The sequence below is a fragment of the Rhinolophus sinicus genome, linkage group LG16 (genome assembly GCF_036562045.2).
Source record: "Rhinolophus sinicus isolate RSC01 linkage group LG16, ASM3656204v1, whole genome shotgun sequence".
Lineage (NCBI taxonomy): Eukaryota > Metazoa > Chordata > Mammalia > Chiroptera > Rhinolophidae > Rhinolophus > Rhinolophus sinicus.
The window spans coordinates 35,701,956-35,724,098 of record NC_133765.1 but is presented as its reverse complement, the minus strand read 5'-3'; the positions used below and the strand labels follow the sequence as shown (position 1 = coordinate 35,724,098).

Below are 22,143 nucleotides of genomic sequence, written 5' to 3'. Positions count from 1 at the left end.
CTCACCTGGGCCGGCTCTCACCCAGGTGATCAGCGGGGCCTCGTCGTGTAGCCTGCGTGGTGTGAGCCTGTCGCTCCCGCCCCTTGTCCCAGCCAGTGTGCTGGTCCTCGGCCCCGAGCACACGATTGCCCCGTGGCCAGCCCCTCACCCCAAGCCTCGTCTGGTTTCCAGGTGGCATGTCTGTGTCCCAGTGCTCCAAGGAGGATGGCAGGAGCAGCTCAGGGCCTCCGCACGAGACGGCCGCCCCCAAGCGCACCTACGACATGATGGAGGGCCGGGTCAGCAGGGCCATCGCCTCAGCCAGCATCGAAGGTGGGCTTCCTGCCCAGCTGCCTGCTCCAGTGCACACAAGTGCAAGGGGGCCGGGGACCTGCCCCGGGGGCTCCCCACGTACTGGGTTATATCGGGCGAAGAGAGAATTTGTCTTAGTGCCCCCTGAAGAGAGGTGGTGGGATGGTCAGCCCTACTTTACAGATAGGAGAACTGAGGCTGGGTTTTCCTGAGGCTCTATCTGGGGGCAGTGCAGGGCCCAGAGGACGGGACATTTGCTTGCTGGGTCCTGTGCCACCACCACCATCATCATGGGGACTGCTGTGATTGGCTGAAGGGACTCACTGCTGGGAGGGCTAGCTGTAGACCCTGGGGCCTGTCACTGCCCAGGACTGGCTCAGGGACCCATGTAATGACGCTATCACCCGCTCCCTCCCAGGTCTCATGGGCCGTGCCATCCCACCTGAGCGACACAGCCCCCACCATCTCAAAGAGCCGCATCACATCCGCGGCTCCATCACTCAAGGTACCCCCCCGCCCTCTGGTGCCCTCATGGCAGCTACAAGTCCTGGGTGGGGAGGGGCGGGGAGAGTACCTGAGTGCCGTGGGAACGCAGATCGGAGGACAGGCACCCGGAAAGGCGTGCAGCACGCCTGTGTCCCAGGTGAAATGGGGAGCGAGGGCATTTCTTGTTTGAAAAGAAAAAGGGAAAGGAAAACTCCACCTATTCCCTCTATTTTGTAGACGTCACTTATTGAGCACCTGCTGTGTGCTTGGCACTAACTCAAGTGCTGCTTTTATCTTCCGGGACAGTTTTGGAGAAGATGCAGCTCAGAGGGTAAAGAGGTCAGATAACTCGCTCAGGTCTCTTGGTTGGCCACTGGCAAGCCAGCCGCTGTGAGCCCCGATTTATGCTTTTGATCTGTCTTATCTCACTGAATGTTCAGTACTGAGTGAGGGGTTTCAGTTACTGTCCCCATTTTCTCTATGAAGACGCTGGGGCTCCCAGGGTTCAAGTCATGTGCTCAAGGTCACACGGCTGCTGAGGCTTTGAACTCAGGGGCGTGGCTGCAGAGCCCACCCATGTGGAGGCCCCCCAGCTGGATGGGCAAGGTGGGGTGCAGGTGTGAGGTCAGCGCCCTGTCCTCTTCGCAGGGATCCCACGGTCCTACTTGGATGCCCAGGAAGACTATCTGCGTCGGGAGGCCAAGCTCCTGAAACGTGAAGGCTCGCCACCCCCACCCCCTCCACCCCCGCGGGATCTGGCCGAGGCCTACAAGGCCCGGCCCCTGGAGGCCCTGGGCCCCCTGAAGCTGAAGCCGGCCCATGAGGGCCTGGTGGCGACGGTGAAGGAGGCCGGCCGCTCCATCCACGAGATCCCACGCGAGGAGCTGCGGCGCACGCCCGAGCTGCCCCTCGCCCCGCGGCCACTCAAGGAGGGCTCCATCACGCAGGTACGGCGCGGGCCAGCCAGGCGGGGCAGGGGAGGGGGCCATGGGGCACCGCCCTGGCCTCTGCAAATGGGGAAACTGAGGCCCAGCAGCCCCCAAGCTAAACGTGTTAATAAACGGCTGCCATGGATTGGGTCCTTAGTGGGCCAGGCTCTGCCTGAACGCGTGGCATCGTGACTTGTTTAGTCCTCACGTCAACGCTCAGAGGTAGTTCTTTTACTTACTGCTGAGTAAACTGAGGTTCAGGGAGGTTCAGTGACTTGTCTGGGGCCGCAAAGCAGGCAGTTGTGAAGCTCAAAGCCAAATGTCCCCAAATCTGCACCGTCTTTGCCTCGTGGGGGAAGGTCAGCTCCGGCTGTGTGAGGAGCTGGTCCATGGGAACCCCTGAGGGCCACGGTCTCTTCACGTGGCCAGAGGCGGCGTGCTGTGACGCAGGGGGAGAGAGGAGGCAGGAGGGTGGGAAGCTCACTGAGGGCCAGGGACGGTGTGGCTCTCGGCCACTGGGCACTGTGGAGCCATTGGCAAGAGTCTATCAGGGATCCAAAAGGGAGGCCAGTCTGATTCTAGAATATTCTTTTAAAAAATATGAAAGTAATTAAAACATTCCTGAATAAATACGGAGTTGTGTTACTTGCAAAGAAAGACACTGTATCTGGGTTTCCCAAGCCTGTCCAAACAGGACGGGGTCTTCTCCCAGGTGGCCAGGCTGGGACCATGACCCCTGTTTCTTCAGCTGCCCTTCCTGGCCAGAGAACAAACATGAACCTCAGCCCTGACCTCTGAGCCTTAAGCCTCAGGGCAATGGAACCAGATTTTACTGCTGAAGCTCCTGGCTTGGCAGTGGGTGTGCCGAGGGCTCCAGACTGGCGGGAGGACAGGTTTTGCCCACCTGGGGGTGTTGAGCCTCTTTTCAGCAAACCCCACGGGCCAAACAGAGGGTCCCCCCTTGCTCCTGAAACAGGTGACCTCTTGACTCTGCCTCTTTCTGCCGTCCCCCAGGTGGCTGTGGGGGCCAGAACCAGGGTGGGCAGGGCAGTCGTAGGGACAGCACGACCCTCCGGCCCCCTGCCCTCCAGGCGTGGGATGTGGCTCCCATTTTGTAGCTGTGCACCCGAGGCTCAAAGGTACGCAGCTGGTGCTCACACGCTTCTCCCACAGGGCACCCCACTCAAGTACGACACTGGCACGTCCTCCACCGGCTCCAAGAAGCACGACGTGCGCTCCATCATCGGCAGCCCCGGCCGGACGTTCCCACCCGTGCACCCACTGGATGTGATGGCAGATGCTCGGGCGCTGGAACGCGCCTGCTACGAGGAGAGCCTGAAGAGCCGGCCGGGCGTGGTCAGCAGCTCCGGGGGCTCCATCACCCGGGGGGCCCCAGTCATCGTGCCTGAGCTAGGCAAGCCGCGGCAGAGCCCCCTGACCTACGAGGACCATGGGGCGCCCTTCACCGGCCACCTACCACGCGGCTCGCCCGTGAGCACACGGGAGCCCACACCACGCCTGCAGGAGGGTATGTGGGGCTTGGGCGTGGGGCGTGGGTGCGGGAGGGGGCAGGGCGGGGGTGGGCTCCTGTGTCAGGAAACCACCTCACCTAGGTCCACTCTTCAGTTAGGTTGGAATCCAGGGGCATCCAGGGGTCACTGCATCCATTCCACCCGTCATGCCTGTGGGTTCTGCCTCCCCGTCCTGCTCACAGTTCTCTCCTCTGCCTGCCCCCCTCCCTGACCACCATGATTTCCCTCCTGGCTTCCCGACTCCCCTCATGTTCTGATAATCTGCCCCTCAACCAGCAGCCAAATACTTCTTTGAAAAATTTATATCAAATTATGCCACTCTCCTGCTTAAATCTTTCTAGTGATTTCTCATTGCACTCAGAAGAAAAATCAGCCTTTTCCGCCATGGCCTTGGGGAGGCCTGCAGGGTCTGGTCTTGCCTGCTCACCGGCTGCCCCAGGCTTGGCCAAATGCATCTCCTCTCAGTTCCCTGACCATGCTCAGCTCGTTCTTCACCCCAGGACCTTTGCACATGCTGTTCCCTCTGCCTGAAATGCCCCCCACCTTCTAGATACGGCTTCTTTCCATCCTTCAGTTCTCTGTCCAAATGTCACATCCTCAGAGAGGCTTCTTATGACCAAACACCCCTTTCCCCCATCCTGGTCACATTCTTCCACATTTAAAATTGTTCTTCAAAGCACTTATCACTCTGAAGTTCTGATTTGATGACTAGTTTCTCACGTCTCCCGCACGGCATGTCAGCTCCCTGAGAGCGGGAGTTTTGTCTGTTCACTGCCGTAGCCTTGGCTCTTAGAATAGTTCTTGGCAAGTAGCTGGGGCTCCAGAAATATTTTTTTTTTAATTGATTGAATGAATGAATGAAGTAAGGGAACAAATTAAAGGATGAATGAGTTTTTTGAGAACTGAAAAAAAGAAGCAAATGAATAAATGATTCAGAAAAAAATGAACCAAGAGGCAAATGAGTGTGTGAATGAAGAGGCCTGGTCCTGATCCCAGAGACTCCACCGTCGAGTGGCTTCCCATGAACTCCAGCCTTGGCAGCTCCCGCTTTGGGGCTGGGACAGCTGTGGCACAGAGGTCCGATGCCACCCCATTCTACCTGTCCACAGGCAGCCTCTCGTCCAGCAAGGCGTCCCAAGATCGGAAGCTGACGTCGACGCCCCGTGAGATTGCCAAGTCCCCGCACAGCGCCGTGCCCGAGCACCACCCCCACCCCATGTCCCCCTATGAGCACCTGCTCCGGGGAGTGAGTGGCGTGGACCTGTACCGCGGCCATATCCCCCTGGCCTTCGACCCCACCTCCATCCCCCGCGGAATCCCTCTGGATGCAGGTGACTGTCTGCCCACGGCCTCCTCAGGCATCTGCTGGGCTCGGCTATTTGGGGAAACTGAGGCCTAGAGGTGGGGAGACCCAACAGTGCAGTCTTGTGAACAGTCTAGGTTAGAATTTCTCTTAGGAATCTGAGGGACGTGCTGGGTTAAACATTTTCCAGTGGTTGTCTTTTCCTGAGGGACTTGTCAATGCCTTTAAAACTGCAAATGGGTGTAAAGAGGGCTCGAGGGTGAGCGTTCCCCAAACGACACGATCTGAAAACGTTTGTAAAGGATGCCTCCCTTAGGTATTTCAGTGACCAGCACTGGATGGCCTGTGTTTGGGAGAACTTCAAAGAACACTTTCAATAAGAGACGCTCATGGGTTTTAGGGAGCAAGCGCCTTTCTATTTCTAGGTCTTAATTCTGTTTAGTGGGCGTGTTTGGAGAGAAGCTGTGAGGGTGCGGGAGTGGGGGGCTTTAAGACAGGCGAGGTGACATCCTCTGGCAAGATGCGGGCCAGCCTGACCTTGCTCCCTCTCCTGGCAGCCGCTGCCTATTACCTGCCCCGGCACCTGGCCCCCAACCCTACCTATCCGCACCTGTACCCGCCGTACCTCATCCGCGGCTACCCTGACACAGCGGCGCTGGAGAATCGCCAGACAATCATCAACGACTACATCACCTCGCAGCAGATGCACCACAATGCGGCCACCGCCATGGCCCAGCGTGCCGACATCCTGCGGGGCCTCTCCCCTCGTGAGTCTTCGCTGGCGCTTAACTACGCCACCGGCCCGCGAGGTGGGTACCGCCGGGTGCTCCAGGCCAGTGGGTGGGCAGACCAGACCACATCCATCCGGAATTGGCCTGATTCCTGCGTCGAAGCTCACTGGGGTGTGCAAAGGACCCATGCATGCACGCGCGTGCGTTCCTGCCAAGGCCGCCCTTTGAGCACACGCACACGGGGCTGGAGGGGAGCTGGGCACGGGTTCGCATGTGGCGGCCGTGTGCATCCTCTGCGTACACAGTCCTGGCGTTCACAGCACAAGACCAAAACATGAGGCAGTGGGACTCTCTGGTGCCCTTGATTTGCAAATAGCCTAAGGTTGCTTTGCATATGCATTTCAGTCATTCTCTGGAAACACTTCTGGAATATCCTTCTGGAGCACCCAAGTACTACCGTGTTTCCCCGAAAATAAGACCTAGCCGGACAATCAGCTTGAATGTGTCTTTGGGAGCAAAAATTAATATAAGACCCGGTATTATATTATTTATGTTTATATTACATAAGGCTGGGTCTTATAGTAAAATATGACCGTGTCTTATGTTAATTTTTGCTCTGAAAGACACATTACAGCTGATTGTCTGGCTAGGTCTTATTTTTGGGGAAACAGGGTAGTTAAGGTCAAGTTGGGAAAAGTGGTCACACTAGGTGTTTCTAAAGTGGGGATTGAAATGAGGCTGAAAACAAAAAGGGCAGACCACACTCTGCGGGGTGCCAGCTGCAGGACACGACTGCTTCTCGGCTTGGGAGTGGCAGGGAGGTGGGACTAAAGCTGGTGTTCAGAAGAGGGTCCTGTGGGGCCAGTGCTTGGCGAGGAGGGGACGCCCGGACGTGCAGTTCTGGTGAAGGTGCGTGGGACTCCCCCAATGGGGTGGTCCAGCCAGCAGGAACCTGGGCCCTGTCCTGCCCCGCGGCTGCAGCCCCACCCCACCTTGTCCCGCAGGCATCATTGACCTGTCCCAAGTGCCACACCTGCCCGTGCTGGTGCCCCCAACACCAGGCACACCGGCCACCGCCATGGACCGCCTGGCTTACCTCCCCACCGCACCCCAGCACTTCAGCAGCCGGCTCAGCAGCTCCCCGCTCTCCCCAGGTAACAGCTTTACCCCTGATCCTGGGTCAGGACCCTGGCGTCTGAGGAAGTGGCTGGATGTCCTCAGGCAGATGCCTCGCCCTCTCTGTTCCACCCGGAAGACAAATCCAGGCCCTTCCTGGACCCTGGGGCTGAGTTGCAGGCCTTTTGGTTTCCAGGGGGTCCCACTCACTTGACAAAACCCACCGCCACATCCTCGTCGGAGCGGGACCGAGACCGGGAGCGGGAGCGGGAGCGGGAAAAGTCCCTCCTCACGTCCACCAGTACGGTGGAGCACGCGCCCATCTGGAGACCCGGTATGGCACCCGAGCCCCCGCCCCGAGCCCGGGGCCCCCGCCGGCCACGTGAGGCCTGCCCCTCTGACCCCGCAGCCTGTCACCTGCAGGTACGGAGCAGAGCAGCGGAGGCGGAGGCGGAGGCAGCGGGGGTGGGGCCGGCAGCAGCAGCCGCCCCGCCTCCCACTCCCACGCCCACCAGCACTCGCCCATCTCGCCGCGGACCCAGGACGCCATCCAGCAGAGGCCCAGCGTGCTGCAGAACACCGGCATCAAGGGCATCACCTCTGTGGAGCCCAGCACGCCCACGGTCCTGAGGTGGGCCAGGTTGGCACCCAGAGGGGACGGGCGTGCGGGCGGTGGACGGGTACAGCTGGGTGGATGCACGAGGGGCTGCTGACAGGCGGAGAAGTAGGTGGGTGGGTGGGTGGGTGCATGCAGGAGTAGGAGGGGGGCTGTCTGGTTCTGGTTTCGGGGTCGGGTCTGGGGAAAGGAGAGAGGGCTGTGAGGAAAGACTCCTGGTCACACCCAGAATTCATCAGGGCCCTGTTGTCTGGACAAAATCCAGAGGTTCTCTTAAGATGAGAAGCCCCCCAGAATCCACGTACTCTCACAATGGGCCCCAGTGCCCTCTGGTGACAAATACCCCAAAGGACTGTGGGCGGAGCTGCTTAACTGGGGGCTTAATTGGGGACGACCCCAATACCTCCCCCTGTCCAGGTACCTGTTTAACGGCAGATTCTGCTTTTTCCAAATGAAGTTTCCTTTCATTGGCTGCTCTAAATCAAGCCCCCACGATTCATTCCCATTACGAAAACTGACAACACTGCTTCCCAGAAGCATTGTCCCCACGGACTCAGGTACCCAGCAGTCACAGGAAACAGAAGCACCTGGCTGCTTAGAGCAAGGTTGCAGGACACAAGGTTGTGTACGAAAGCCAACTTTTTGTCCACACCGGCAACAGCCGATTAGAAACTGGAACGGGAAACCCAAGTCCTTCCTGATTGGCAGCTGATGAGTCAGGAGTGAGGGCTAGCGAAGGACGGGGGACTACCTCATGGGAACGCGGGGCTGGCGGACAGGCTACATGGGGTGGAGTCAGACAAGCTCATGTCCAAGCCTCAGTTTCCTCATCTGCAAAGTGGGGGTAATTACATTTGCCCAGTGAAATCAGACTGCACGTTTGTGCATTCCTTCTCCCGGGCAGGCCTGCTCTGGGTGTGGGGGACATGGCGATGGTTGCTGCAAGCCATGCCCTCCAGGGGCTGATGTTCTAAACCAAGGTAGCAAATCAGGGAGGGCTTGATGCCCTGGGATTCTGTACGTGGCTCCCTCTCATGTCCTGAGCAAGAACCGCTCACAGTCCAGCTCCTCAGAGAGACCCCGGCCCCCCTGCCTCGTTGCCTTCGAGCCGTTGCCACACTCTGATCGGGTTTCACTTTGTTCGGGCTATGCCCCCGTGTTTAGCAGAGTGCCTGACACATAGTAGGTGCTCAGTTAAGTTTCAGAACGATGGGGTAGGGTGTTGCAGGGCAGGGTCAGGAGGGCATGTTTATTCTGGGAGCTGTCGGGGGATGGGGAGGAGCGACTCCCCAGGGGGTTAGAGTGAGGCAGTGACCGTGAGGGCCTCACGGGCCCCCAGCTGTGGCTCCCGCCTGACCGGCCCCCTTGCCGTCCTCCCCAGGTCCACCTCCACCTCCTCGCCTGTCCGCCCGGCCGCCACATTCCCACCCGCCACCCACTGCCCGCTGGGCAGCACCCTCGACGGGGTCTACCCCACCCTCATGGAGCCCGTCCTGCTACCCAAGGAGACCCCGAGGGTCGCCCGGCCAGAGAGACCCCGAGGGGACACTGGCCACGCCTTCCTCGCCAAGCCCCCAGCCCGCACGGGGCTGGAGCCCGCCTCCTCCCCCGGCAAGGGCTCCGGCTCCAGCCACGCGGCCATCACCCGCACCCCAGCGAAGAGCCTCGCACCCCACCACGCCAGCCCAGACCCACCGGCACCACCCGCCTCGGCCGCAGACCTGCACCGGGAAAAGACTCAAAGTAAACCCTTTTCCATCCAGGAATTGGAACTCCGTTCTCTGGGTAAGACCACCCTGACAGCGGCCACCTTCATAGACGCGATAATCATGCGTCAAATTGCTCACGATAAAAGGCCGCGAGAAGGAGGTTCGCTGGCCAACGACTCCCCTCGCGATGGTAAGACTTCCGGCCCCGCGCCCACCCACCCCGTCTTGTGGCCTAAAGATATTTTCAGATCTCTGCTTTTTGTTTTTCCCCCATTTTTTGTTGGTTTTGGTATTTGGTTTTGAAACTCGTCTCCGTCGATTGCTCACTGATGATCCCTCCAGCTGCCGCCCGCCTCTGACGTGGGGGCACGTCATCATTTGCACATCGTTTTATCATGATTTTTTTTGGATTTTCGCTTTTTCCTTTAATGAATGGATCTGTGATTTTGACTTCCACCACGCCTCCCATCTCCCCCTTCGCGCCTTCGTCTGGGGAGCAGGGAGTGGGCTGCAGAGGGGCTTGGCTGCGGCCTTTGCCTGCTGCCGTGTGTGGAGGACTCTGGTTTGGAGGATACCCACTGAGGAAGACGGGGAGGGAAGAGGAGGGGAGCACCCCACTTCCCAGGAGGAGCTGGGAACCTGACCCTGCGTCCTGCCCAGGTTGTGAGGGAGCCTTGGGGGTGCCCTGGCCCCTAGTCCTTCTCTCCAACCCACCACCCAGCATCCCCGAGGAAAAGGGGCGTTCTCCGCGCCCTGCCTCCCACCTCTCCCCCAGCGTGGGGCTCCTCTTAGCTGGACTAGGGGCTTCGGGAGCCTCTGGAACCTGAGTGTCACTCCCTGCCGCACCCCACACACCTCAGTGGCCTGTCACTGCTGCCCCATACCCACTTCCCCAGAGTCTCCCCCTCGCCCATCTTACTCTCACCTCTCTCCCCCCAGCCCCCAATGTCTTCTCTCCCTTATCCCACCTGTCTCTCTCTCTCTCTCTCGCTCGCTCTCTCTCTCTCTCCCTCCCTCCATCCCTCCTTCTCTCCCCCCCCATCCCTGGGTCTGTCTCCATCTCTCTCACCCTGTCTTCCTGTGTCCGCTCTCATTTTTTCTCCATCTGTCTCTCTCTGCTGTCCTCTCTCCCTCCTTTCTCGATGCAGCCCCACCCCTGGCCAGCCAGCAGCCTCTGCTCCAGCTCACCCCCCTCTTCATCCCCCAGATCCCCTGCTCCGGCCTGGGGGACCCAGCCAGTGTGGGAGGGCAGGGGAGGCTGGGCCGGGAGGAGCAGCCTGGCTTCAAGTCCCTGCCTGGCCTGACCCTCGGCCTTGCCCTGCTGTAGGTTACCATGGCGGCAGTTATAGCCCCGATGGGGTGGAGCCCGTCAGCCCGGTGAGCTCACCCAGCCTGACCCACGACAAGGGGCTCCCCAAGCACCTGGAGGAGCTTGATAAGAGCCACCTGGAGGGGGACCTGCGGCATAAGCAGCCAGGTAGGGCCCCACCCGCCTCCATGTCCCCTACACCCCCACTCACCACACCCTGCAGGACAGTGCCAGTTGCTGCCCCATCACACAGATGGGAAGAGTGAGGTGCCCAGACGTGGAGGGATTGGCCCCGCGCCACAGCTAACACTTGAGTACAGCACCCTCCCAAGCACACGCCTCGCCTGCCCCCCACACCCTGACCAACTCTGTTCTGCTCGCAGGCCCCGGGAAGCTCGGCGGGGAGGCCACACACCTCCCACACCTGCGGCCGATGCCCGAGAGCCAGCCCTCCCCCAGCCCACTGCTGCAGACCGCCCCGGGGGTCAAAGGTCACCAGCGGGTAGTCACCCTGGCACAGCACATCAGTGTAACTACCCTTTCTATGCCTCTCCTTGTTCCCTTTGCACCCGGGGTGGGACCATGCCCGGGGTGGGGCTGGAAGGCTGGTAGGTAAACTGAGGCCTGGTGGTGTGGGCCGGGGATCCAGGGTTGGCAAGGGCAAGTCACATCAGGGATCCCAGAGACTCAGACTCGATTCTGTGGCTGCCCCTCGTCCAGCTGATGGAGCTGCAGCGCCCGTCCCTGGTCCACATGTCACATGCTGGCCCGTGGAACCCCCCCACGTGGGGCCATGGGTTTGAGACCTCTGGCCAAGCCCTGGCCCTGAGCACCTGGGGCTGCTGTGGGTGGGTGCAAAGTACGCAGGGCGCCCAGCATCGAGCCAGGGTTCCGCCCTCAGAGTTCAGTGTAGTCCTCGCCCACTCAGAAGGCTCTGCCGCCTGACCCTGTGCCCCCAACCCTTGGCCTACAGGAGGTCATCACGCAGGACTACACACGCCACCACCCGCAGCAGCTGAGTGCGCCCCTCCCCGCCCCCCTCTACTCCTTCCCTGGCGCCAGCTGCCCGGTCCTAGACCTCCGCCGCCCACCCAGCGACCTCTACCTCCCGCCCCCAGAGCACGGCGCCCCAGCCCGCGGCTCCCCACACAGCGAAGGGGGCAAGAGGTGAGCATGCGGGGTGCCCCTTGCTGGTCAGCTGCCAGGACACCTTTGCCACCTGTGTGCCAGCACACAGATGAGAAACTGAGGCCCGGGGAGGTGGGAGCGTCTGCGGGGGCTACGGCTGAGATGTAACATCTCTCCCAGTCCGTGGGGTCCAGGCACCCGCTAAACGCCTTACACAGTAACTGAGGTTCTCACCACAATCTCAGGAAGTGTAGGCAGCATTCTCCCCACTTCACGGACGAAGAGACTAAGTCATGAGAACTGAATTCACTTGCCCACAGGGACACAGCCAGTAAGTGACAGAGCTGGAACTCACACCACGCCATGCAGGCACATGCCCTTGCACCCCTGGTCACCCTTGGGGCCTTGGGGGTCAAAAAGGAAAGGGAGGGCCCCCAGCTCTAGGGAAGGGAGCCATTCTGGGTTAGGGGCACCACTTGAGTGAGGCACAGGTGGGAAGATAGCTGGATGTCTTTGGGGGAACTATGGGGTACCTGGCAAGGGGGTGTGGCAGGCAGGGGTCAACAAACTACCACCCATGGGGCAAATCCAGCCCACAGCCTGTCTGCACAGGCCACGAGCTGAAGGTGGTTTTACATTTTTAAAGTGGTGTTAAAAATGAAAGAATATATGGCAGAGCCCACAACGCCTGCCATTTTTACTACCTGGCCCCTTACGGGAAAAGCGTGCTGAGCCCTGGCTTAGAGTGAGGCAGGGCTTGGTGGGGGGTGGGGAGAGGGGTACGTCCCCTTCGGGAGGGAGCGCTCTGAACTCTGACCACAGCCTGGTCGCTTCCTCCTCCCAGGTCTCCAGAGCCGAGCAAGACGTTAGCCCTGGGTAGTGGTGAGGATGGTATCGAGCCCGTGTCCCCACCGGAGGGCATGGCAGAGCCCGGGCATCCTCGGAGCACCATGTACCCGCTGCTCTACCGGGATGGGGAGCAGGTGGAGCCCAGGTACCGAATGGCGCCGCCCGCCCGTCAGCACCCTCCATGGATGCTGAGAACTCAGCCCCTTCCCCAGTAAGGGCTTCAGTGCTCAGCTAATGTCAACACCTGGGGCACCTCAGTGATGGCTTCCCAGGCCTTGGGCTGGGGTCTTTCAGCTCAGGCTGGGCCCTGGGTGCTGCCACTTGTGGAGGACCTGAGAAATAATGAGCTGAGTGTGCTGGACCAGATTGGAGCTCAGGGTGGGGCAGAGGCAGAGACAAAAGCCAGGCCCACTGGCGTTGGAGAAAGATGTGGTCTCAGCCCCCTTCTGGCTCCCGAGGCCATTTCCAGTGTGTGGGGGGCTGTTGTAGGTAGAAAGGTGTGGCCTCCCAGGGCAGCTGAGGCTCTCTAGGGATCCCCCAAGCCCAAGGATGGGTGACCTATGAGACGATTTCAGGAGACATGGCCCCTGTGAGATGGGGGTGTGAGCACGGGTTAGGAGAAGGCGGCTTGGTTCCGAGTTGGTAAGGCAGCTAAGGTGGTGAAGGCCCAAGCTCAGCACCAGGGGACTGACCTGGGTGTCCTATGCCCGCAGCAGGATGGGCTCCAAATCTCCAGGCAACACCAGCCAGCCGCCGGCCTTCTTCAGCAAGCTGACCGAGAGCAACTCGGCCATGGTGAAGTCTAAGAAACAGGAAATCAACAAGAAGCTGAACACACACAACCGGAACGAGCCGGAATACAGTAAGGGGGCCATCTGTGGGTCTGGGAGCCGGCATGGTAGCAGAAACCCATGGGGTGCTTTCTGAAACCTGGTGGATCCCGGCCACCACTCCCGTGACCCTTCACCCCACACTTGAGGAGCCCCAGGGCAGTCTCTGTCTTTGCTGTAGACACTGGCACCGAGTGTGGTACCCAGAATGGTGCCCAGCTCACAGGCAGGGACGGGGCTATGCTTAGCCCCGTATGGGCACCAGGGGCGGGGGTCAGAGCCCCACAAGGTCCCGTGTGTCCCATTGGTGGGTTTTTCCACCGTTTGAACCCGAGCTTAGCTCCCTGAACCTTTAGCACAGTGCCTGGCACATAACAGGTCACAGGAGAGCAAGGGACAGGGATCTGACACAGTCCAGCCTCAGGAAGCCTCGTTGGCCAGGGGCGTTGGGGCATTTCAGAGGCTTTTCTCTTTCTGGGCCGGGGGTGGCAACCTCGGAGAGTCCCTGGCCCAGGCGGCCCCTCCAGAGCCGTGCCGAGCGCCACGCACGGGCCAGCAGGTCACCAGCCTGAGCAGGCTGGTTAGAAATGCAGAAGCTCGGGCCCGGCCCCACCTGCTCAGACCTGCTGAGCCCGTGTGCACTGAACAGCTCCCAGGGGTGCAGCTTGCCTCAACCACGGGGACAGCGGGGTCGTGGTGTCCCAGCACCTGGGGGCTGTGGTCTCAGCATCTCATCACCCCTGCCCCCCAGATATCGGCCAGCCCGGGACAGAGATCTTCAATATGCCGGCCATCACCGGAGCAGGTAACCGTGCTGCCACGGCTACACGGCCGCAGCCCCCTGGGGAGGTCAGGCTGGTGTGTGGACCTGGAAGGAGACCTGGGAACATGGGCTTGGAGGTCACTGGGGTCCCCACCCAGCCGGAGTCATGACAATGGGGGCCTGAGTTCAAGTGGGGCTTGCGGGGCTAGTGAGGGCTCTATTCGGGGTGAAATTCCAAGCCCCTGGCGTTCAGTGCCCTAGTAGATACACAGATGGAACCTACGTGGCTCACCTGCCAGGTCTCAGGTGGGGGGTGTGCGTGGCGGGGGCGGGGTGTGGGCCTGTGTGGGGTGCACAGCCTCCACTTGGGGTCCACGTGTGCATTCTTTGTAGTTAGAGCATCCGTTTTACTTAAAATTCAAGGCAGAGAGCTGGGAATCAGTGTGGACACATTACGGAGCTGGGTATATAATTAACTCCCATTTTTAAGCTCAAACTTAAACCTTCTATGATATTTTGGAGTTGGGGGGTGCTTGGGGTTGGACCCCAGCCTCTGGTAGGGGCCACACTGTATTTCTGTTGCTTCCAGGGAAGGATGTGGTGGGGCTTTAGGGAAGTGCCCTGGTGAGTGTGGAGTGATGGCTGAGCCTGGAGCGGACGGGTGGCGCCCCCGCTCCGTGGGCAGGCCTGCCCCTGTGGGGGCGGTGCCGGGCCTCTGCAGGGCTGTGTCTTTGTGCTCTGGTCCTTCAGTGGGAGCCAGAGACCAGGGGAGCGGGGCAGTGCCGACCTTCCCTGGAGGCTGTTGTCCCTGGGACTGTGGTGAGCACAGGATGGCCAGGATTTCTCAGAGGCGTCCCGACCGACCGGGGCGTCTCTGTCTATCCAGAGACACGGGCAGCTTTGCTGAGGCTCAGGCAACAGGGACGAGACCGTTTGGCCGAAACAAGATGGTTAGAAATGAATGTTTCCGGAATGTCCCAAATCTTGACATAGGCACTAGCCACGCAGGTGGACATGTTTGTAGAAATTCATGCAGAGATTACAATGAAGATTTGTGCTAAAACTTGTATGTGAGGTATATTTGACCGTTTTTATTTTAAAAAAAAAAAAAGCTCTTTGGTCTACACACGGAAATTTTCCCCGGATCCTGGTCTCTGCTGCTTAGGCCCAGCTTCAGACTTTATCTTTGTAGCTGGAAACGGTCAGGCTTCCTGTGTGGCCGTGTCTGATCACAGACCATGACCTTGGGTAGAAGGCTCGGTCACGTCTGGGATCGCTAAGACGCTGATCTGACCCAAACCTGTCACGGCCTGTGTTCCTCGTGTCTTTTTTCACTTCTCCAGTGTTTTCTTAGTGTGTAAGATCGTAAATACTTTTTTGTTTTTAGTGCTCACCTGTACTGGAAATTTTGCTTTTTCTTGAGGACATGACTTTTTTTTTTCTTTTTGTGGCTTTTTTTTGTTTTTTTTTAAGTGCTGATGAAATGTGGCCAAGACACAGCTAAAAGGGTGGTGAGGGCATCCCTTTATGTGAGTGGGTTTGAAACTAAAATGAAGAAAAGAAAAAAATGTAGTTGGCAGTTGGTTGCTATGGAAATGTGATGTTAAAAGCTGCCCTGTGGCTCCCAGCCTCACAGAGGCCGTCAGTGTCGTGTACCAACGAGCTAAGGTCAGGAAGACGCGTTCTCTGCCCACTTGGTGTTTGTACGTTCGCCCAGAGCGGAAGTTTTAAAATTCATGGAAATATTACCTGGTGGAAGGTAGAGTGGGCTTAGGGCTTCACGGGAAAAGTCTGGTGTAACAAAACCTCTGAAAGGAGACGCATTCCCCGGGGTTTACAAAAGTCCCCAGACTGGTTCCCAAGAAAAAAAGGAAGGGTCAGAAACCCTGGTCAGCAGAAAAGGAGGCTTCATTAAGGTGACTTCACAGGGGGTGTCTGGAAGGGTCTGTCTGGGACCAGTGTGTTGATTCGACCACTTTGTGACGGGCTGCCGGGCCGGGGGGTCATGCAATTGTCTCTAGCTCTGCCCTGTCCCCTGCACGCACCATAACTGCATGGCTACGACCCCCACACCTCACCGTCCGTCTCTGCACCTCTTTATCCTCGTGGCTCCCAGGTGGGGAGAGGTGGGTGGAGGAGAGTTAGGCCCCGCTTGGGGCAGGTGGGGCTGAGGGTCCCAGGCCTTGTGGTCGGGGGCAGTGGTGAGACCCTCTAGTCACCCTCCTTCCCTGAGTCTCTTCCCCAGCCCCTCACCAGCCCTGGGGACCCAGGGTGGACACCCTCCACCCCCAATACCAGGCGCTGGCTTGACTTCGTTCCCCAGTGGCTCCTTCCCCAGTCAGGGCAGCCCTCTGAGTCCTCCCACACCTTCCCCCACTCCACCTTTTTAAGGCCACTTGGAATTTAAAAAATGAAGCAGTCCCAGCTGGGATTGGGGGGCAGAAAGGGGATTGTGATTTCCCAGAGGTCAGTGTAGGAAGGAGGCTGGGGGAGAGGGGGTGTCATCCTACCTCCCTAACACCACCGCCCCCCAGGAATGCCTCAGCGCTTCCAGGGCCCTCATCAGTGGGAGCCCTCCCCAGCCCGCCCCACTTCCGTCACCACCCACAGGAAACCAAGGGGCTAGGGATACGAAGAAACATGTTGCTTTGCCGAAATGTGCTCACTGTGTATTCTTTCTTCTCCTCCCTCTCTCCCTCTCTGCTTCTCCCCCCCCCTCCACTGTCCCTCGGACCCTCGTGTGTGTGTATGTGTGTGTGTGTCTCTCTCCCAGGCCTCATGACCTGCCGAAGCCAGGCCGTGCAGGAGCATGCCAGCACCAACATGGGGCTGGAGGCCATTATTAGAAAGGCGCTCATGGGTAAATATGACCAGTGGGAGGAGCACCCGCTCGGCGCCAATGCTTTTAACGCTCTGAATGCCAGTGCCAGCCTGCCCGCTGCTATGCCCATAACCGCTGCCGACGGACGGAGTGAACACGCACTCACCTCGCCAGGTCTGCAGGCCTCCTCCGCCTCGGCCCCCTGCCCCTGCCCCGCCTGTCCCACCCAGTGTCATTAATCCTGCGCCTCCGCGTTCCTCTCACCAACCCCCCTCCAGCTTTGGAGCTTCTGACTATTTTTGTGCGTGTTTGACGTGGTTCTACAGTTGGCTAATCCCACGCTGGGCAGGCACCCCGAGTGTCCACATCCCCCCGACCCCCCTTGCCCACCAGGCCCGAGGAGCTGCTGCTTTTCTAAAAACACTCGCACTGCTGCCCGAGCCCTGCCCCGCCTTCCTGCCCTGCTGGACATGGGTGCCCATGTCCTGGCCCGTCTGTGTCTCCTCGGGGGAGATAGGGCTGCAGTGAGGTCCCACCAATTCTGTGTGGATCAGGGGGAACCCCTGGGCTCATGGCTGCCATGTCCGTGGGCTCAGCATCTGCTGGGGTCCACGACTGGCCCTCGGGCTGATGGGAGGAGACCAGAGTCTGTTTGCTGGCCCCAAACTCACATGAGTCATGGAAGCAGAGGGGTCTTCCTTCTTTGCCCAGGTCCCTAGTCACACTCTGCATATCAGAGCAAGGACCAGGCAAAGAGCGCTCGGGCCTGTGTGTCTGACCTGGACCCTGTGTCCTCAGGAAGTTTCTGGACCTAGGGGGGCCCAGGCCTGGCCTCGCAGGTCCTGGCTTACCTGCACCAGCCCAGCAGTCCTGGGGCAATGTCAGGGTCACGCCAGCGGCCTGAGGCTTCATGCTCAGCGTCTCAGCCCCTGGGGGTTGGGGGACCGCAGGGCAGCCTGAGGGGCTTTGTAGACAGTGGAACCCGTCCCCCAGGAGAAATGCACCTCTGAGACCCAGGCTCCTGGCTGTCTGGTTCAGCTGCTCTTCTCCCTCCTTGGGGAGCCTGGGAGGCAGGCAGCCAGGGCCTCTCCCTCCCCCCCACCTCCCTTCCCCCGCCGTGTGAGTTCTGTCTACCTGTCCAACTGTACCCCTTCCCATGTGTCCCCTGCAGGTGGTGGTGGGAAAGCCAAAGTCTCTGGCAGACCCAGTAGCCGAAAAGCCAAGTCCCCGGCCCCGGGCCTGGCGTCTGGGGACCGGCCACCCTCCGTTTCCTCGGTGCACTCAGAGGGCGACTGCAACCGCCGGACGCCACTCACCAACCGCGTGTGGGAGGACCGACCCTCATCTGCAGGTGGGCGTCGGGGTGGTCAGGCAGCGGCCCAGGCACCTGCTGTGTGAGGAGCACATGGCCAGGCCTACTCAGGAGAACTGGCAGGGGCCTGGCCCGCTGGGCCCTGGCCCACGGAGTCGGGAAGCTTCTGATGAGGGCCCAGGCGGGAGGAAAGGGTGTGAGTAGGGCTGTCCCCGGAGGCTGGCCTCTGGCCCTGGTCAGAGGGAGGGTGGAGGATTCTGGAAGTGGAGAGAGGTCGTGGGCAGGGCTCTATCCCACAGGTTGGGCGGAGCCGCTGGAGATGTAAGTGGGGGAGCGCATCATGTGATGCAGGTGAAGGGGTCCCCAGGGGCAGGGCAGGGCACGCCAGGAGGCACCGCTGGGGCGGAGGTGGGCAGGCGGGAGAAGCCTGCCAGCAGTTAGAAGGCCTGGGCCAGCGGCAGACACAGGAGTGCAAGGCCCCAGTTTCTGGTGTAGTGGGGGGCTGGGCCCATGGAGGGCTGCTGGCTCACCGGGGCCTCCTGAGTGTTTCTTCCGTCTTTTGGCAGGTTCCACGCCGTTCCCCTACAACCCCCTGATCATGCGGCTACAGGCGGGTGTCATGGCCTCCCCGCCCCCGCCAGGCCTCCCCACTGGCAGCGGGCCCCTCACCGGTCCCCATCATGCCTGGGATGAAGAGCCCAAGCCGCTGCTCTGCTCGCAGTACGAGACTCTTTCCGACAGCGAGTGACTGTCAGGACGGTGGGGGCGGCCGCTGACTCCCCCGGCCAAGAAAGGGGCCCCTGAGTCTGCCTGCGCACCCGTCTGTCCGTCTGTCCGTCCAGAGCCGGCATCCTTGCCTGTCTAAAGCCTTAACTAGGACTCCCGCCCCGGGCTGGCCCTGTGCAGTGACCTTACTCAGGGGATGTTTACCTGGTGCTCGGGAGGGGAGGGGCCCAGGGAGGGGGCTGGGCAGGCGTGTGCCAGCCACACGCACACAGCCGGGGCGGCCAGGGACCCAAAGCAGGACGACTACGCACCTCCCACACCACTGCCTCCCCCCTTAATGCATTTGGAACCAAAGTCTAAACTGAGCTAGCAGCCCCCGCCCCCTCCCTCCGCCTCCGTCCCGCTTAGCGCTCTGGACAGACAGGACACGGGCCCTGTCCAGCCCCCAGCGCTCTCGTCCCGGTCCCCACGGGCTGCCCCAGCCAACGAGACTGCTGGAAACCAAGTCGGGCCAGACGGGCGGGCAGCAGGGCCAGGTGCGGCCTGGGGCGAGCAGCTGTTTGAGGAACTGGACTTTTTTTTTTTCACACATCGTTGCCGCAGCGGTGAGAAAGAAAGGCAGGTGTAAATGATGTATTGGTTTACAGGGTATATTTTTGATACCTTCAATGAATTAATTCAGATGTTTTACGCAAGGAAGGACTTACCCAGTATTATTGCTGCTGTGCTTTCGATCTCTGCTTACCGGTCAAGAGGCGTGTGCAGGCGGGCAGTCGGTGACGCCTTTGTCCCCAGGGCCGAGGGGGCGGGGCCACCAGCTCACGAGCCCCTGGCGTCCTCCCTCCCTCCCTTCCTTGGGCAGAATGAATTTGATGGGTATTCTGTGACTGCCGTCTGCGCACGGCAGTGGCGCTCTGTCATTTACACACGTTGTTCTCATTAAAAGGCGAATTATACTCCAGCTACAGAGACGTCTCTGTCTCGGACTGGGCCGCCGGGAGGGCAGGTGGCTGGGGTTCGGGCACAGTGGGAGTGTCACCCTGGGGGGCCAAGGGAACATCTCCCTAGCTCACAAGACTGGGCCCCTTTGCAGGTGAGTACACCCACAGAAAGGAGATGCCCGTGGGGACGCACGGCGAGGGTACTGAGCAGTCTCACGCTCAGGTCGAGGGTGTCCGAGATGCCATCATTGGTTCTTAAAGGTTTTTGGTGTCGTTCCCGCCCAAGTCACATTAAGGGGTCAGCAGACCCTGGCTGTCACAAGGCAGAAGATAGATCAACTCTCACCCACTTGGGTCTTGAAGCAGCTGCCAACTTGGTCACTGTGGTTTTGGAATAACGTATCTCAGAAAGGAGCCCGCTCTCGCGCCTGCCACGCTCCCTAAAAACCCAGCCAGCTTCAGAAAGGCCGTGATTTTCTGCCGTGGACCCCAGCTGCCCGTTGCCTGTGAGGGGCGTCAGTGGACTCTGGAACCCTCACCCTCCTGCTCCCCTCTGCGAGCAGCCTGCCTGCCTCAGCCTCTCCATCTCCATCCTGGACCAAAGCTTGCGCCAGCCTGGTGCACCCACCTAGTCCCAGCTCACGTGTGTGTATTTCAGCCCCGCTGCCAGGTTGGGTGCCTGATTCTGAAGTGCGGTTGGGAGACCTCACTGCCCACCTGTGCCCCATCCTGTCCCCATCATGACCACTCAGGGTGTTGGAGACGTGTGGGAAGGGGTTCTGGCAAGGCAGGCACGAGGTGTGCGCTGTGAGGCCCTCGGAGGTCCTGCTGCCTGTTTATCCAGAGTGAGGAAAGCCCCCCCGCCCCCACCCCTGCCTATAGGCTTCCTGTAGGTGGCAGGTTTGGGTAGCCCCATAACCATCTCTCACCGCCAGGGTGTCATTAACCTGAGTGTGGCCTCATGCCCTTCTCGGAGCAGAGGTCAGCCCTGCATTGTGGGGTGAAGGCTTGTGTCCCACTCAAGCTCCATCTGCAGAGGGGCTGCACCTCAGCCCTAATACTGGGCGGACGTGTAGACGATTGTCAGCCAGGAGACAAGCACCCTGGGAAGGCTGTGTGCTTCTGGGGCTTCTGGGCGTGGGCCTGGCTTCCGGGCCTGGGACCTTTGGGCACTGAGCATTGTGGGAGGGTAGGTCTGAGACGGTGAACCCCATAAGACAGTCTGCAAAGCAGGGGTTCTCTTTTTGTTCAAGTCATGCTACGCCTGGGGGTCCAGTGGTCCTGGAACCCACTGTCACTGTTCCCCAGCCTCTTGGCCCAGGCGGCCCAGGGACAGGCGACCCCAGACACGCAGAGAGGGGCCCGCCTGGCTCAGCCGGCTCGTGAGTAGGCCGTGTGGCACGTCTGACCAAGGAGACAGTGTTTGTTCAGCCTGGAACCAACCTTCCAGTGCTCTGACGGCGTCACCACCAGGATGGCCACAGCCTGGGGGCCATTGCCTCTCACCAGACATGGGACGTCAGCCTTACCTTCAGCATTCCAGAGATGACCCCAGGATTTGGGAGCAGCAGAGTGCTCTGTGCGCTGGAGGCAGAAGTCATCCCTGCCCAACCTCCAAGCTCCAGTGTCTGGGCCGGTCCAGCACCCCGGTTTCCTGGAGTGTAGATTGGGGAGGTCGAGGAAGTGGGGTCTGTATCCTCAGGAGACTGCCCAGCCTCCCTGCACACTCACCCCAAGTTTACCCTCTTAAGTATGTGCCATAAGGCAAAACGATCAGGGGCCTTTGGAGCCACACGGGGCCTGGCTTCCAGGCCTGGCAGTGACATTCCGTGGGACTTTGAGGACGCGCCCTCAGCTTTGTTTTCTCATCTGCAGTGGGCCTCAGGTCCCACTCCAGGGCTCAGCCTGGCCCAGCTGCAGTACTGAGGCTGGCAGGCAGGTGGCAGTGTTGGGCCAGCAAAGGGCCCTGTCCTGGGCAGGATTTGCCTCCACTCAGGGCACAGGCACCTCCACCTGGAGTCTAGGATGGGTCAGGTGGTGCTGGCCACACTACACACCAGGGATTGGCCACGCATGCTGGTGCCACCCAGGAACCCAGGGTCCCATGGCACCTCCCTCAGCTGTGGTCAGACGAGAGTGATACGTGTTTGGGGGTGGGAACAAGTCTTGGCCTGCATGGTCATCTTCACCTGCCGCTTCCCCACCCCCACCGCCCTCCATTTCTGTGGCAGTAGTTCTTGGGGAAGGGTGGGCTGAGTGGAAGGAACCTGTGTGGACAAAGCCTGGGTGGTAAGACCCGGCCACAGACACTTGGGAGCCCGGGGTGGCTGGATGAAAGTCAGTGTGGAGGCCAGGGGTTCTGAGAAGGAAGGTGCTGATACCCAATAAGGCCATTTGCTGGCTTTCTGAAACAGGTGGCGTTGGCTGGCAAGAGTGCTCGATGGGTCATGAGGGAGAAACAGGCCAGGGAGACAGTCCTCCCAGCAGTGAGATTGTGTGAGAGTAACTCAGAGATGCTCGGTGGTTCTGCACCGCACTCAGCTGCGTGGGAGTCGGACGAAGGAAGGAGTAAAGAATGGGTTTGACAGGAACGCAGAGGGACTCTCCGTGGTCTGGCAACTGAGAATCTTATTTGCATAATTTGGGTATCAGTAGGGGTGGTGGGGAGCGTATCCTGGCCATTCTGTTCTTGAGAAAGCTAAGGAAGGTGTGGGGACAGAGTCCCAGAGAGCAGTTTCCAGGCTCTCGCCC

At 60.0% G+C, this 22,143-nt stretch overlaps 1 protein-coding gene across 24 annotated transcripts in view; it reads left to right on the top strand.

Annotated features, from left to right (window-relative positions):
* NCOR2 (nuclear receptor corepressor 2) overlaps positions 1–19,412 on the top strand; it is a 184,401-nt gene extending 164,989 nt beyond the window's left edge. For 8 of the 24 annotated variants that reach the window (XM_074321469.1, XM_074321471.1, XM_074321465.1 and 5 more), the window contains 19 exons: positions 172–312; positions 710–796; positions 1,426–1,724; positions 2,880–3,234; positions 4,348–4,569; positions 5,099–5,350; positions 6,277–6,426; positions 6,585–6,722; positions 6,812–7,028; positions 8,386–8,903; positions 10,041–10,190; positions 10,406–10,551; positions 10,996–11,189; positions 11,995–12,144; positions 12,713–12,861; positions 13,479–13,634; positions 16,366–16,587; positions 17,585–17,764; positions 18,292–19,412. In XM_074321469.1, the coding sequence (XP_074177570.1) occupies positions 172–312; positions 710–796; positions 1,426–1,724; positions 2,880–3,234; positions 4,348–4,569; positions 5,099–5,350; positions 6,277–6,426; positions 6,585–6,722; positions 6,812–7,028; positions 8,386–8,903; positions 10,041–10,190; positions 10,406–10,551; positions 10,996–11,189; positions 11,995–12,144; positions 12,713–12,861; positions 13,479–13,634; positions 16,366–16,587; positions 17,585–17,764; positions 18,292–18,473 (3,908 nt within the window). In that variant the 3' untranslated portion in view covers positions 18,474–19,412. The remainder of the gene's footprint in view (positions 1–171; positions 313–709; positions 797–1,425; positions 1,725–2,879; positions 3,235–4,347; positions 4,570–5,098; positions 5,351–6,276; positions 6,427–6,584; positions 6,723–6,811; positions 7,029–8,385; positions 8,904–10,040; positions 10,191–10,405; positions 10,552–10,995; positions 11,190–11,994; positions 12,145–12,712; positions 12,862–13,478; positions 13,635–16,365; positions 16,588–17,584; positions 17,765–18,291) is intronic. The other 16 variants (XM_074321482.1, XM_074321487.1, XM_074321486.1 and 13 more) reach the window with 13 other exon arrangements.
* Positions 19,413–22,143: the final 2,731 nt, after the last annotated feature.